At 34.7% G+C, this 14,915-nt stretch overlaps 2 protein-coding genes across 9 annotated transcripts in view; one reads left to right on the top strand and one right to left on the bottom strand.

Moving 5' to 3' along the window:
• LOC127065472 (acetylcholine receptor subunit alpha-like) overlaps nucleotides 1–5,713 on the top strand; it is a 126,834-nt gene extending 121,121 nt beyond the window's left edge. For all 6 annotated transcript variants that reach the window (XM_050997864.1, XM_050997863.1, XM_050997862.1 and 3 more), the window contains one exon: nucleotides 483–5,713. In XM_050997864.1, the coding sequence (XP_050853821.1) occupies nucleotides 483–674 (192 nt within the window). In that variant the 3' untranslated portion in view covers nucleotides 675–5,713. The remainder of the gene's footprint in view (nucleotides 1–482) is intronic.
• A 35-nt stretch (nucleotides 5,714–5,748) lies between these two features.
• On the bottom strand, nucleotides 5,749–14,279 carry LOC127065462 (aminopeptidase N-like). Of its 3 annotated transcripts, none has more exons than XM_050997830.1 (17): nucleotides 13,922–14,279; nucleotides 11,377–11,564; nucleotides 10,873–11,272; nucleotides 10,351–10,744; nucleotides 10,011–10,166; nucleotides 9,587–9,892; nucleotides 9,216–9,396; nucleotides 8,888–9,038; nucleotides 8,684–8,768; nucleotides 8,244–8,421; nucleotides 7,950–8,151; nucleotides 7,568–7,845; nucleotides 7,038–7,216; nucleotides 6,689–6,856; nucleotides 6,474–6,614; nucleotides 6,317–6,398; nucleotides 5,749–6,191 (listed from the first exon to the last, which is right to left on the bottom strand). In XM_050997830.1, exons 1-17 carry the CDS (start codon nucleotides 13,968–13,970, stop codon nucleotides 6,033–6,035), a joined length of 3,297 nt encoding a protein of 1,098 aa, XP_050853787.1. In that variant the 5' UTR covers nucleotides 13,971–14,279; the 3' UTR covers nucleotides 5,749–6,032. The 3 variants fall into 3 exon arrangements, with proteins under 3 accessions (XP_050853787.1, XP_050853788.1, XP_050853789.1); XM_050997831.1 differs by having other exon boundaries at nucleotides 8,687–8,768; XM_050997832.1 differs by lacking the exon at nucleotides 13,922–14,279 and adding an exon at nucleotides 12,346–12,364.
• Nucleotides 14,280–14,915: the final 636 nt, after the last annotated feature.

Below are 14,915 nucleotides of genomic sequence, written 5' to 3'. Positions count from 1 at the left end.
ACGACGAATCTTAATGATAAATTATAAAATCGTCTTTCAAGACTTTAACATTTATTAATATAAAAACTCGATATAATCCAAAGTACGTTTAAGGGATACGTTTATGTTGGAAGCTGTGACAAACGATCAAATGTACGACGATCAAGAACGGAGGGTAAGAAATACGATCTATTATTTTACAATGGGGAGTGTTTACATCGTAGCAACGTGCGGAGAGCTACGACGCTTGCTAGATGACCAGTTTAAATAACGACGAGCAGCTTTCTTTTATCGTCGCTCTGATCGACGCTCTTATAGCTTCTATAACAGCTACAACATAAAAGTATCCTAATATATTGTAAAAAGAAAAGAAATACGACTTGCTTATCTAACGCAATATTAATTGAAAAAAAAGAGAAGAAGAAGAAAAAAAAACGAAAATCCATCTTAGGATCGATCTCGAGATGACATCATTCTCTCATGATAAAATTCATGTTCGACAGGTGAAGGAGGATTGGAAATACGTGGCGATGGTCCTAGACAGATTATTCCTTTGGATCTTCACACTGGCCGTTTTGGTCGGCACAGCTGGAATTATATTACAAGCACCAACGTTGTACGACGATCGTGTCCCGATCGACAAGAAATTCAGTGAATTCGCAACGACGACAGTGGTAAAGTGTCCGCCCCAATAGTCCATGCCCGAGCCCTGCACCGTAGAGAAAAACTAAAGGGCCGACGACGTAGACTTCGGTAGACTTCGTCGATTCTCCTTCCTGGCCTTTTAGGAGTCTCCGAAATATCTTCCAACCTTGATCCTCGGTCTCCACCATTTCTTACGGCGATAGGGCTCGATTTATCGTCGAACGTAACGACGATAACTGTGGAACGTTTTTAAGTGACTAACATCCATACGCGAGAGAAGCACATTCGCACGTGTGAACTTTTTCTCTCTCTCTCTCTCTCTCTCTCTTTCTGTCTGTCTTTCTTTCTCTCTTTTTGTTCTCTCTTTCTCTCTGCCATTCATTAACGCAGTCGCTCACTCACTTCATTCATTCCTTTCATTTTGTACTCTTCCATTTCCAAGCACATTCGATCCATCGATCCGCAGGATCCATCATCGTCCATCGAATGGAAATTCTACTTTTCTCGCGAGGTACGTATGACAGCGTTGATTTAAAGAAATGAAAAGAAATGAAAAGAAAGAAAGAAAGAAAGAAAGAAAGAAGGAAAAAAGAAAGGAGAAAGAGAAGAAAAAGAAAAAGAAGATGACGAAGAATGACGAATAAACTATTCGATAGTAATAGTAATAATTACACGAGAAAAGAAAAGAGAGGATGAGAAAGAGACACGTATCACTACTTATACGTAGCGTGCTCGTGTAAAGCGTTAATACGAAGCTGCCACTTAATTATTCGAGTAAATTAACAGCGAGCTACTTTAAACGGTACTATAGTATTATATTAGCGAGCCCACAAGTGTCATCTCGCTCTACCAATTGTTCTCGACGTCTCCCCGAGAAATGATTTACGATGAGAGGAGGCGCTTTTGAGAATCCGACGAGAGGACGAAGCGATAATGATAAACGGACTCCAACGTTAATGATTATTATGTTTTATACGCCGAAACACGCGCGACACACGAGAAATTAATATATATATATTATATTATATATATATATATATATATATATATATATATATATATATATTAGAAATAAATCAATATTGTATAACACGACTTAGCTAGCTCGTTGTAATTGTACACGAACACAATAGGGTGTAACTCATTTCAACTGTATCCGGTTATTCTCGTAAACGTTTAGGGACGTATCCGTTTGTACGAATTATACATGAATAAATAAATACATAAATAAATACATATATACGACGCAAGCATACATATTACGTATATCGTACGTTTTAAGAAAATAATCGAGACAAGAATAACGAGTTGCACCGCGATTTTCTTTTGACGATTTAAAAAGAACAAAAAAAAAAAAAAAGAAAAGAAAGGATAAATTTTCGATATCAATGAAATCTCTTACGTTTATATCGATAATCGCGGTGCAAGATAATATAAGTATTCCTTGTTCTCGTATTTTATAAGAAAGAAAGAAGAAAGAGAAAGAGAAAGAACGAATCGGATGCAATGCGCGAAGCAAGCATTAGAGTAAAGATAACCGATTATAGTACGGTAAGAACAAGTAAAGCATACGAATTCTAAAGCTGATAGTTGTAGACAAATTGAACGAACGTTCACTACCGTTGTTCAATACCGTAGTTTCGTGGTCGATGTCACAGTGAGTCGTCGTTCATAATTTGTTTTTTTTTTAGCTGATCACATACACAGACACACACACACACACACTACACACACACAAATACGTACGCACACACGCACATTTAAAAAGAGAGAGTGATACAAAAAAGAACATGGACGTACGACGATGTAGTACGTGAATGCGCACACGATTATAATAAAACACATTACACGCATAAGGAAACATATGTATGATAAAATTATTGTATCGTGATTTATGATATTTATAATAATTGTTAGTTATGCCTGATAAGAGCGGACTGATTCGCCCTATGTCGACGAATGTGATCCTTTACGCGTCGAAGAGTAATGATTCGTCGTGAAACTCTCAACGTTGTGTTTTATCAATCGTTAACAAATGATTATTAACGATCGATCGTAACTCGTTCGTAATATTTCAAAAACTGTTCGAATAACATTTTCGAGAATATCGAGAGAGAGAGAGAGAACGAATAAACATGACGTGAGTTAAAGCCACCTAATTCTCCGACGTTTCAAAATATACATATACATATATAATATACATTATACAATTATATATACGTACGTACGTAAATCAGAGTACGTAAACGTACATATAAAGCGGGGCTCCGAACCTAACGAGAATGAGATGAGCTAATTGTAAGAGAACGTTTTCGTGCATCCGTGTCAAACGGTGCGTTGTTAACACAGGATTGTAAATAATTAACATTTATTAGGACGGACCGGTATCGATTTTCATAATTACTGCCATTGAGAGAAACATTGCCAATACTTAGTGTACGTGTATATATATATATATATATATATATATATATATATATTATAAAAAATGTTTTCTCGTGATTCTCATTGTTTCATCGCAAACGACCGAAAGAAAATTGTCCTTGAGAGAGTTAGGAGAAAAGAAGATGGAGGACGATCGACACAAGTTCTTTTCTTTCTTTTTCTTTTTCTTTTTCTTTTTTTTCCCTTTTTTCTGATTCTATTTTTTCTTCTTTTGTCTTTTTTTTCCCCTCATTTTAATCGCCTTACGCGCGGAGAAGGCGATGAACCGAGCGTAAAAACACCTGATGAAAAAGTTACCTGAAACTAACGAATCGTCCAGCGAACAGCAACTCGAATAAAACGAAAGAAATGCGATCTATGGATCGATTTCCAAGGATCGCGAGTGCTCTCTCTTTCTCTCTTTTTCCTGTTAAAAGAAAACGAGGGAAACGAATGACGAACTTAAAAACTTCGCACTAAATCGCTAGAAAAGAACGAAGAAATATAATGAAAGAGGGAAGGGAATAGAAAAGAAAAGAAAAGGGAAAAAAGAAAAAGAAAAAGGACAAAAGCGCACACGTTTTTCTATGATAATGAGACATGTAAGTACTTACTCGTTATAATTAAGTACGACAATGTGTTTTTTCGCGAACGACGACGATAAAAACAGAACTTTCCGAGACGAGTAATCTAGTTCTTAAATATTAGATCGTATAAATCCCATCCAACAAGATCACGATCATCGATTTTCACGTATTCGAATGTAAAATAATTGTCCTCGTATCTAGATTCCCGTCCCGGAAGTATAATTCACAAATACGAGCCGAGCGTTTGAAAAAGAGAGAGGCATGCACTTAGATTTTAGATATTTTAGAAAGAAAATGAGAGATGAGAGAAAACAAGAAACAAAAAAAATTAATTAAAGTAATTAATTAATCGCTAAGTTGTAAATAACGTGTAAATAGAGAAAAAAGAAAGAAGGGAAGGAAGAAGGAAGGAAAGAAAGAAAAAAAAAGGAAATAACAATACCTTGTAAGTCGAGGGTTGGAATATTGCTATAAAGGGTTGGAATTTTTTTATAATCGATCAAATCCAAGGGATCATTTGCATGAAAAAAAATCGTTCAAGAAATCGTTCAAGAAAAAATCGTGCAGACACATACATTAATACGGTCACGCGTATACGCATTCTTTCCCTCTCTTTCTCACTGTCTCTGTCTCGCCATTGTCGAATGAAGAGTGAAAAAAAGAAAAAAAAAACAAAACAAAAAAAAAGAAAAGGAAAGAAAAACAAAGTATCGATTTATTCCCCAAAAAAAATCCGATCGTATCGATACGATAAACGATATTAAATAACGATTGTCATCGATCTTTTACAGTGATCGATGTTCGTGACCCTTCGATTACGATTACACTATCGATTACGATTACGAAAAACGAAAAAAAAAAGAGCGTCGATTTTTATTGAATTCAAATGACGAAAGTCCCCCCCCCCCCAACGATCAAACGCGGATGTTTGCAAAAAAGAAAGAAGAAGAAAAGAAAAAAAAACAAAAGTTCAATGAAGCATACTGACGAATCTCATTTCCACCATAAGAATCGTGTTATCCTATCTCTAAAATTTCAAACTCAAGAATTGTACAGATAAATCTAGCGTGAAGTGATTTTTTCTTTTTTTTTTTTTCTTTTTCTTTTTAAGTTTTTAACACAACATTAGGAAGAAACAAATTTAAGATAATAATCTAACGCAGAAAAAACATTAAGCGACACAAACGGACAATAAGATAAATAAAGAGAAAAGAGAAAAGAGAAAGAACGAGCAAAAAAAGAAAATAGAAAAACAAGAAAAAAGCGTCTAAAAAGCATAAAGCAAAAAAAAAGAAAAAGAAAAAGAAAGAAGAAAGAAACGCATCGGAGAAACGCGTGCACTCTTTCATTGACAGAAACTACAAAACGAGAAAAAAATAAAGATAGAAATGGACTAATTATTATAAAATTTCTTTCATCGATTATACAGATCGACATCCGTGTTCTGATTCGGCAAAAGAGATAAAACGAGAGGATCAGGATCGTCATTTTACAACACGTCTTCGAAGTGAGTTGCGTGAACGTAGAGTTTAATATAAAATTCCCTAATTAATAAAATGGAGAAAAAGAAAGAAAAAGAAAGAAAGAAAGAAAGAAAGAAAGAAAGAAAAAGAAAAAAAAAAGAAAAAAAACAGTAATTAAAAACATAAAAAAAAAAGATTAAAAATAAAAACTTAGCTGACAGGTAGAAACGGAAAAAGGAAAGCGGGGGGAGTAAGTGATATGATAGATTATTATTATAACGATGATAATATAGTTAACTATTGTACCGTAATAGCAATAGCACACTATTATCCGGGAATGAGTAAGAAAGACGAGGAGAAAAAAAAAGAAAAGAAAAGAATAGAAAAATAAGGAAGACGAGGAAAAGAGTAAACGGTAAACTATTCGAGTAATGATTATTATCGTTAGATACAATATTACCTATCGTTTGTTAAATATGTACCTATTTAAAATAATATTATATTAACGACTATCATCCTAAGGCTACTCGATGTAAGGACGAGATTCTTGTTGCTTGGTTTTGTAATCATGCTTTGACAAAAGCATTCGGAGAATAAAACTTGTTGTCGTAGAAAGTTCACGTAATTCCTCTACCAATCTCTTTCCGTCCTTTCAACTAATGAAAGGATAAATGATCCTTTTATATTCATTTGTTTGTTTGTTTTTTTGTTTTTTTTTGTCTTCTCCTTTTTCTTCTTCTTCTGCTTCTTCTTCTTCTTATTTCTCTGTTGATCTAATAATCTCACGAGATGCATGCGACAATGGTGCTAGCATAAAAGTCTTATATCTCAACGTCTCGTGTAATTCATTACGACGGGAATACTTGGCTCGTCTCTATGAAGAAATATAAATTCCAAAATATTTTTTTTCTTTTTTTTTTTCTAACCTTGCGAATTAAGCACCCGAATCATTATTGTCCTTTAACCATTCCTTTATCTCGTGGGAATAATTTTTAATCAACGAAATTGCGAGATTCGCTTTAGACTCGACCAAAGCTGCAGCATATTTCACAGTCTTTATGGATTCGTAATTATTTTCCCAAAAGGTGTGAAGCTAAAAATGAGAAAAGAAGAGAAGAAGATCGTACGATTTGAATTCGTTGTAATCGTTAAAAAAAAAGATTTGAAAAAATAAAGAAATAAAAAAGAAGTACAAAAATAATTTTCTGTAATACGTACATCCATTAAATCCTGTTCGTTCGTAACACTATTCATCATCGCCAAGATGAAAGACCTTATTACGGAATAAGAGTCGTGAAACCTGAAATATATTTTAAATAATATAAAATGAGGAATGTTAATAGTTATTAAATCAAAATTAACACTCCGAGAATACCTTCTTAGAATGTTCTTCCAATTATACATAATAGATTTATAAGCCACTCGAGATGCGATTGGATTCATCGAAAAGGATTTTAATATCATACATATTTCATCGTCGTTATATTTATCATCCTGAAGAATCTCATCGATGATTCTAAAATATTACATAATTAACAAAATAATATCCATAAGAAATTATTTAATATTAGTAAAAGAAATTTTACTTACGACTGCAGAACACTTGGAATTTGGAAACAACCGAAGGAAGACAAAAGATTATATTTTTCTTCAGCTTTCATGCTGTTTCGTGCTTTTTGATAAATATAATCCCACTCGTTTCGACCACCGTGTCTTGCGATCGTACAATACAACGTTCGACGTATGTACATCGGAATGCTGAAAATAATTTCAATTCATTAAGGTTAAAAATCAAAGATACGATATTACTCGTACGAATGAAGACTATTGATACGTTTAACTCGATAATATCGAGAATAAATAATTGTATAAATAAATGTCAATTAATTTACGAGCACCCGTTTCTACGTTTCATTTATTTTTTATATCAAATATTTACCCGTGCTTGAAGGAAGGATTTCTCTTCAATTGGACGAAACTTTGCTTAGCCCAATCGAGACACTTGGAATGTTCCGAAAGACATGCTAATTTTACAGCGAATAACGTAAGCGGTGATCCTTCCTCGAGATTCTCTGCCACCTCGTTGTACAATGGCGTAATCAATTTTTGTAGAAATTCCTGAAAAGAGAATCGCGACGGTTGGAAAAAAAATTTCGCGGGAAAAGACTTTGCTCGAGAGAGAAATAAAAAGAAAAAGAAAGAAAGGAAGAAAAGAAAGAACTTGAGTAAATAAAAAAAAGAAGAAGAAGAAGAAGAAGAAGGTACGCTAATACAAATTTCACAAATTCTATTTCATTGTTCTCACTTTTCTCGTTGAATATTGCTGATTAGACTCTTTTTTCTTTCTTTCTCTCTTTATTTATCTATCTATCTATCTGTCTCTCTGTAGTCTAAAGACAAACTTAAATACGGGCTCGTGATAATTTTCAACGTTTTACATCTTCCCTCAATTTACACTCTCACGCTTACCTGAAAGTCGAGGAAGGCGGAGGTCTCATAAAGAACGTTATTTAATTTGAAAACGTGATGCGCGAAAGCGCTCCATGGTGCGTAATGTCTTTCCTTCATTTGCATATATTTAATAAAGCCAAAAGCCGTCTCATATTTCGAAGAGCCAACTGCTGCCAAAGCAAAGACATCGTCCACGAGGGACGCTCTGGTCTCTACTGGAAAAGCCTCGTGATTTTCATCCAACGCCATTGCGAGTAGTAGCCAATTTTTTTCGTCGTAATTAACACGATAGTAACCTACGAATTTGATTTAATTGGAAAAGAAAGAAAAAAATCAAAAGGGAGTGTCACAAATTCTTTTATATTCCTCTTTTTCTTTTTTCTTTCAAACATTTACCCACCAGTTTTGTTGACGTTAAACAAGATCCAATCGGTACCATTTATTTTATCGATCGTAGTAACGTTCTGAAAGATTTGTTCCCTTTCCTTTTTGAGCCATTCTTTTTTAGGACTCGACCAATCGTCGTTAATTCCAACATAAGTCAAAGGTATATGCCATAAATCATTCTTTTCCGCCGTTGGCTCATCGTAAGAGAACTTTTTCTACGAAAACAATATCGTCCCGATGTTACTCACTTTTATTTATACACCGGATACATACATAATGAAAAAGTGAAATCTTTGGATAAAGAAACCTGTCTGACGATGGCAGATCCTTCTTCATAATTCCTCAAAACGGTAACGAGAGGATACCCAGTTTGAGAAATCCAAGTATCTATCATTTCCTTCGGAGATAAGTTGTCCGGAAATTCTCTCGCTTCTTCGTTCATGAAATTCCAAAATTCTCTCGCGTCGACGCTTCCGTCGTTTTGACTAAAAACGTAAATGTTAAAAATAAATATCAAGGATATATGAAATATCGTTTAAAATAAACGAAACAGCGTTTTTATTAGGTTCGTCTTTTTTCTTATTGTTTTTATATATATATATATGTAAAAAACAGAACAGAAAAACGTGTTAAGGATAACATCATCGAACGAAGAAAAAAATAAAAAAAAATAAAAAATAGATAAATAAAAAACAAAAACAAAAGTCGATTTATCGTCTATATGTATCTTACACGTTATATACCCACTACCTCGTTAGAAGTTTCTTGTAGGCGATCCTAAAGGCGGTATCATTGCTTATCGTGGCATGCAACATGCGAATCAGACATGCTCCTATAAAAAAGAAGCAATCGAAAGATAGGAGAAGATTCGTCTTAGAAAAGAGATAGCATATCTAACAGAAGAACGAAGAAGAAAAAATATGTTCTTTTTCTTTTTCTTTATATCTTTACCTCTCATATTACGTGCCATGGACAACAACCTTACGCGAAGAGGATTGATTTTCACTCGGAACGATCTTGAAGAATCGTATCCGTCGGACTCCATCGCTTTCGTTTCAACGTCGGTGACAAAGGAATGAGCGGATCCCAATGACGGATCTATCTGAAATTTGTATCTCGTGAGGGATCAAAATGTCCCCGAAGGGATCTCTTTTTTTCCTATCGAAGAGGGGAAAAAAAAGAAAAAGAAAAGAAAAGGAGAAAAAAAAATCTGTTACGAAGTAATCGCAAAGAATCGGGAGTTGTAAAAAATATATAAAAAATTCGGCCAATCCCTTGCCTTTTCGATCAACAGATGTCGAAAATAAAGTAACGATCCTTCCAATATCCAAACGTTCGTCCAACTTTTCATGTTGACCCTACCGCCGAGCCATTGTTCTCCGAGCAAACCTATTAATGTCTTCAAGGCTTCCGTTCTCGTAACCAAGGGCGATCGATCGTCGGCGTAAAACAACGACTTCCTTAAAATGAATATTCATTTGGCGAAAAATGAAATAGTACGGTGTATCCGTAGAGTTACGTTTATGCCGCAACACGTTTCAACCGTGAATATTCATGAGAATGGCGTTAGCCGATTTGTGCACGTCAAGAATTCGAGAAACTTCAATTAATCGTTGGTAGACTAATTTAAACGCGTTAGCTAGTACTTACCGCATAGTGATAAGACCAGGATTTCCCGACGATCTAACGATTTTCCAAGGTAGACAAACCAAGTCCAACTTTGGTAGCCAATAAGGGATCGACAATACGTCGGTCAAACCAACTATCGTAGGCTCGACCTTGTCCAACAAGTAGAATCCCTGAGAAGTCGTGTTGAACTCGGCCCAAAATTTAACAGACATTCCCGAATTGATCGATGTTTGATCCACTACCTCGAGGTTACCAACGACGAAGGCCAAATTGTGGGGCGATATCAGGGGAGTATCGTTGAACGTATCGATCAGCCAATTATCTGAACTTAAACGATAATATTCCTTCTTAAGGGAGAAACAAAAAAGAGGCAAAAAAAAAAGAAAGAGAAAGAAAGAAATCTTCCTTGATAATACCAACGATATACATTAGCTAATTTACTTACGTATCCTTCGTACTCCTCAAAGGCATATTCGATAAAACTCTCATCTCCTTGGGACGCTCAACGGATAAAGAGAAAATCGCTCTGAGGTATATCTCGTCGAAAAGAGGAAATAAACGACTGGCTTCTGCCGTTTTTAATAACGTTCCCATCATCCTCCTAATGGTTCAAACACAAGATCTTTGTTCGTTTCTTTTCTTTTTTTCTTTGCTCTCTTACTCGACCACGAAGAGAGATAAATTATAAATTCAATTTGAATAAATGTGAAAGTAAGCGAAAAAGAAAAAAAATATCTCGCTATCTCACCCATCCATCCCTCCCTCCCTCGATCCCACCAACTTACTTTTTTTCTTCGTTGGTATTCGAATCAACGACGTAAAGGACATCGTTCGATGGATTTGCTTCGAAATCGATCATCAAAAAATAAACACCACGTTCGAGCTTTTTCGTTGGATGTATCACGTGAAGCCCATTCACTCGGTCTATTTCGTATTCCTTTATCTGAACGATTTCGTCTGCCTTTCCTATACCATTCACGGAAAACCAGTCGTCTTTGATCTTGGACACTTTGAAGTCGGTCGGCGAAGTGCCATTTGCCGGGACAAGTCCAGTTTCTTCTTTCCCGTAGGTTCCATTTTCCAAAGGGATATTAGGATCGTTTTCTAAGTTCACGATAACCTTATTCGATTCGTCCGTAGCGATCGTAGAATTTTTATCGTCCCAGGTTGTATCGTTTTCTGCGAATACGCAAATAAATTAGAAATTATTGGATCGCGAAAATTGGAATTTAAATGAGGAGAACAAGAAGAAAGGAAAGAAAAGAAAAGAGAAGAAGAATTTCAAGAAGTTTCAACGAATTCAATACCTCCCAAGAGATTGTCGATTATTTGGCTATTCTTTTCGTTGTTTTCAACGACGAGGTTGGTCTCGTTTGCTCTTTTATATCTTTTCTTCGAGACTTTGGAATCCTCGTCGATCGAGAGCGACAACTCGTATCGTTTCATAGTGATATTAACGGCGTTCAATGATAATTTTTGCAATCGATTGGAAGATTCGATTTGAAATTCTATGATAACTCGTCCGGTCAATATGGACGAATTATTAGTGTTACTGTTATTATCATTATTATTAATATTATTGTAATCCATGATCGTAGGTTTAAAATAAAGCCAATATTTTAATGGACGAACGTGAGGAGAAATATGACTGGGTTTAGCCATTTCTTTTGTCGATCCATCGTTTATCAAGCTCAATGCATCGTGCACCTGCAATAATGACAAGATCGATGAGGAAATAAAAATTACATACGTCTTCTGATCATTATCCAATGATCAACATAAGAAATAAAATGATCGTTAGACTCGCTTACCCGTTTTGTCGGTGTCGAATGACTGTACCAACCGATTAGGCCAGCAACGATCAAGACAAAAATAAGAAATATTACGATACTGGCTGCCTTTTTGTATGATACGAACCAACCATCGGTTGGCCTGTATTTGATATCGTCGCTTGTCATAAATTGTGCAGGTCCACCGATAAACTGTGCCATGTTTGCAGCTGAAAAAGGGAAAAAGAAAGAAAGAACAAATTAATTATAATTTATTAACGCGATTCGGTTAATAACGAGAACAATAACGAACAGTACGAAGGAAATAAAGAAAGAGAAGAGAGAAAAAGAAAAAAGAAAAAAGAAAAAAGGAAAAAAAAGAAATAAAGGTTCCGCGATTAGCGGCATGAAATTGTTCGTGCAACGAGGATCGAGTCATTGAGGCCGTTCTTATCAATTCGGCATGTCGAATTTCGCGTTATCGCTTTGACAAGAGTGACATCATCGAATTCAATTTCCAGTGGTGTAAAATACACGATACACGTAAACGAGCCTCGACCAACCAACTTCAAGGTCTTTTTCGCTACTCTTCTCGCTTTGCTCGTGCATTTTAACAACACACAAGTTCCAAGCATTCTCAGCATTCGATAGCATAATCGTTACGCCATAACTGATAGGAATATATTATTCGACTGTTTCCTCTTTCTCCTTTTCTTTTTTCTTTTCTTGTTTTTTCTTATTATTTTAGAAAATAATCGTTTAAATTTACAAATCGAGTCGTAACTGTAAGTATAGTAAATCGAAATAAAAAACACGTCAGGCTAAAAGAGCTCGATCATTATAGATCCTTTTACATAATCCTATTCTCTATTTATCTATGTGTATATACATATGTATACGTATATATTTATGTATAGACATATATATATATATACGTACACGCATATATATATATATATGTATGTATATGTATATGTATATGTATATTCACATAGAATTACAAATATGTACAATAACGTTGAAGTTTATCGTCGAAGGTTCGTAAACGTCACATCGCTGCAGCTTTACAAACTCGCGTAGAAACGTACGCTCGCGTTTGCTCGCGAACACGAAGAATGATATGAAATTAGGTTCTTTGTTATGTCACCGAACGTGATCCAAGCGTAAATAGGCGACCGCGACGATGCGAAGTGTAACTTTGACGTTTTTAACGATGCTGCTTCTTTTTCTTTTTCTTCTTTTCTTTTCTCTCTTTTTTTTTCTTTTCTATTCCGTCATAAATTCATCTTACACCACGTCTTCGCACCTTTTCTTTTAACGCCTACTCCCATTAATTTTCATACAAATATAAAGATATAAATATAAATAAATCTTATATAAATATAATTATATCGAGACGTTGAAACAAAAATATCGACAATTTTTTCTTCCAATCGGAATAGTACATCGATAATCCGATCGAAGAAAATTATCAAAAGTTTTTTTCTTTTTTCTCTAAGACAGAGACAGAGAGAGAGAGAAAGAAAGAGAAAAACCGAGCGCGAATATAACAAGGACAATATTCCAAAGAAACGAAATAAAAAATAAAGGAGGAAGAGAAAAAAAGAAAAAAGAAAGAAAGAAAGAAAGAAAGAAAGAAAGAAAGAAAGGAAAGAAGATAGAAAGAAAAAGAAATAGAGAAAGCGCAATCCCGCAATTATAAGCGAGACCCTCGTTAACAGCGATACACATTTCTCCGCTTTTCTATGGACTTCCAGAATAATAATGGTATTAACCAAGGAGCTCGAATAACGCTCGCGATTCTGATGAACTTTGTAAACAGTTGAATGGAACTTATTTCTTTTTATTCTTTTTACTCTCTCTTTCTCTCTCTCTCTCTCTCTCTCTCTCTCTCTCTCTCTCTCTTTCTTCCTTTCTTTCTTCCTTTTTTTTTTTTTATTTCAAGAGGACTCCGAGACTACTTTTTTAATAAGAACAAAATGAACGTTGAAACCACAACGAATAAGAAACGATATTCGCATTATACCTTCTCCCTCTTCTTTCTCTCTCAAAAACAATTTGATGATAATAATAATAATAATAATAATAGTAATAGTAATAATAATAATAATAATAATAATATTGATGATGATGACGATGACGATGATGATAAAATAACAAAGATCGATACGGAAACATACGTAAGTTTTTAAAATCGTCAGATTTTTTAGTTGGATTACTAACTTAACGTACAAAGTCATTTCAAGTTTCACTGTCGGTCGTAGACAAATTCGCGTATTTATAACGTCCGGTCTATTAAAATGAAACATTTACAATCACGAAGCTACGTTACCTTCGTACACGAAAAGAAATAATTATTGCGGATGAGAGAAATTGTAAAAATTGTGTGGAAAAGATCTGTAGGAAAAAAAAAAGACAAAGAAAAAGAAAAAACGAATTAACGCGTATCGAAGAGATACGAAAAGAAAAGTAGAAGAAGACAAAGAAAAAAAAGAAAAGAAGAAACAAATCCAATCAAAAAAAAAAAAAAAAAGAAAAGAAAAGAACGCCAAGAAAAGAGAAAATACAAGAAAAAAACAATACTCACAGCTTCTCCTCCCAAAATTTTCCCAAGTCGACACCGATCCTCGCCTCATGTCCTCTTCTGACTTTTTAATATAAACTTTTAAATGAAAAATAAAAAAAAAAAAAGAAAGTATATATCTGTCTCTCTCTCTTTTTCTCTTTCCTTCTGTTTTTCTTTCTATCTCTGCTACTGTTTTTGTATCAGTCTCTTTCTCTCTCTCTCTCTCTCTCTCTCTCTCTCTCTGTCTCTCTTTCTCTGTCTCTGTCTCTTTCTGAACGAAGAAGAGACGAAGAAAAATTGAAAAAAAAATTCACGAACGAGCTGGTAGTGGTCGTGTTGTAGCGTGGACTCGTGCGTTCAGGTGCAACGCAATTTGACGTTTTACCTGAGCCTCGATACTACGTGGATGCTGTTTGCCGGGCATGGTTGTAGCCTTTACCCCCACTATTGTTAATCGCGTTCGCTCCGATGTCGTTCCTCTCTTTACCTGACCATGCTATTATTTCCGATAGGCTTGTCACAGAATAGTAGTTCATCCTTTCGGTTACATGTACAAAGAAAAAAAATGTGATTTCCTTTTGCGTTCGACCGTTCCCATCGTGTATACGTACGTACATATATCGTATCTATTAACGCGATATACGTTTTTAATATCGTTTCTTTCTTTCTTTTTTTCTTTTTGTTTTCAAGGGCGAAATAATTTTTGCGACTAAGAAAAAAGAGAAGTTACGAGTGAAATGATATACTCTGTTACTTCATTTGTATTTTCGTTCGATTAATTTAATAGAAAGAAAAAAAATAATAATAATAAAAGAAATAAAAAGAAAAGAAAATAAAGTAATATCTAAAATGAAAAAGCTTCCAAGTAAATGGATAATTCCAATGATGTCTTTTCTTTCTCCTACAAGAAACGCGTCTTCTTTTTCTTTTTTCTTTCTTTTTTTTTTCCTTTTTTTTCTATTTTCCGTAGATATTACGCAAGGTCGTTCGTGTCCGCTCAACAAGGAGGCGTGCC

The sequence above is a fragment of the Vespula vulgaris genome, chromosome 8 (assembly GCF_905475345.1).
Source record: "Vespula vulgaris chromosome 8, iyVesVulg1.1, whole genome shotgun sequence".
NCBI classification, from domain to species: domain Eukaryota; kingdom Metazoa; phylum Arthropoda; class Insecta; order Hymenoptera; family Vespidae; genus Vespula; species Vespula vulgaris.
Note: the sequence above shows the minus strand (reverse complement) of the source record. Positions and strands in the feature narration are given on the sequence as shown.

What these genes read in the sequence shown, in the direction of transcription:
- LOC127065462 (XM_050997830.1), bottom strand. Translation starts at nt 13,970, where the DNA reads ATGAGGCGAGGATCGGTGTCGACTTGGGAAAATTTTGGGAGGAGAAGC. An exon ending in AAATTTTGGGAGGAGAAGCT is followed by an intron (nt 11,565 to 13,921) that starts GTGAGTATTGTT and finishes TCCCTTTTTCAG; the next exon opens with CTGCAAACATGGCACAGTTT. An exon ending in CCGCCTTCCTCGACTTTCAG is followed by an intron (nt 7,217 to 7,567) that starts GTAAGCGTGAGA and finishes TTCTCTTTTCAG; the next exon opens with GAATTTCTACAAAAATTGAT.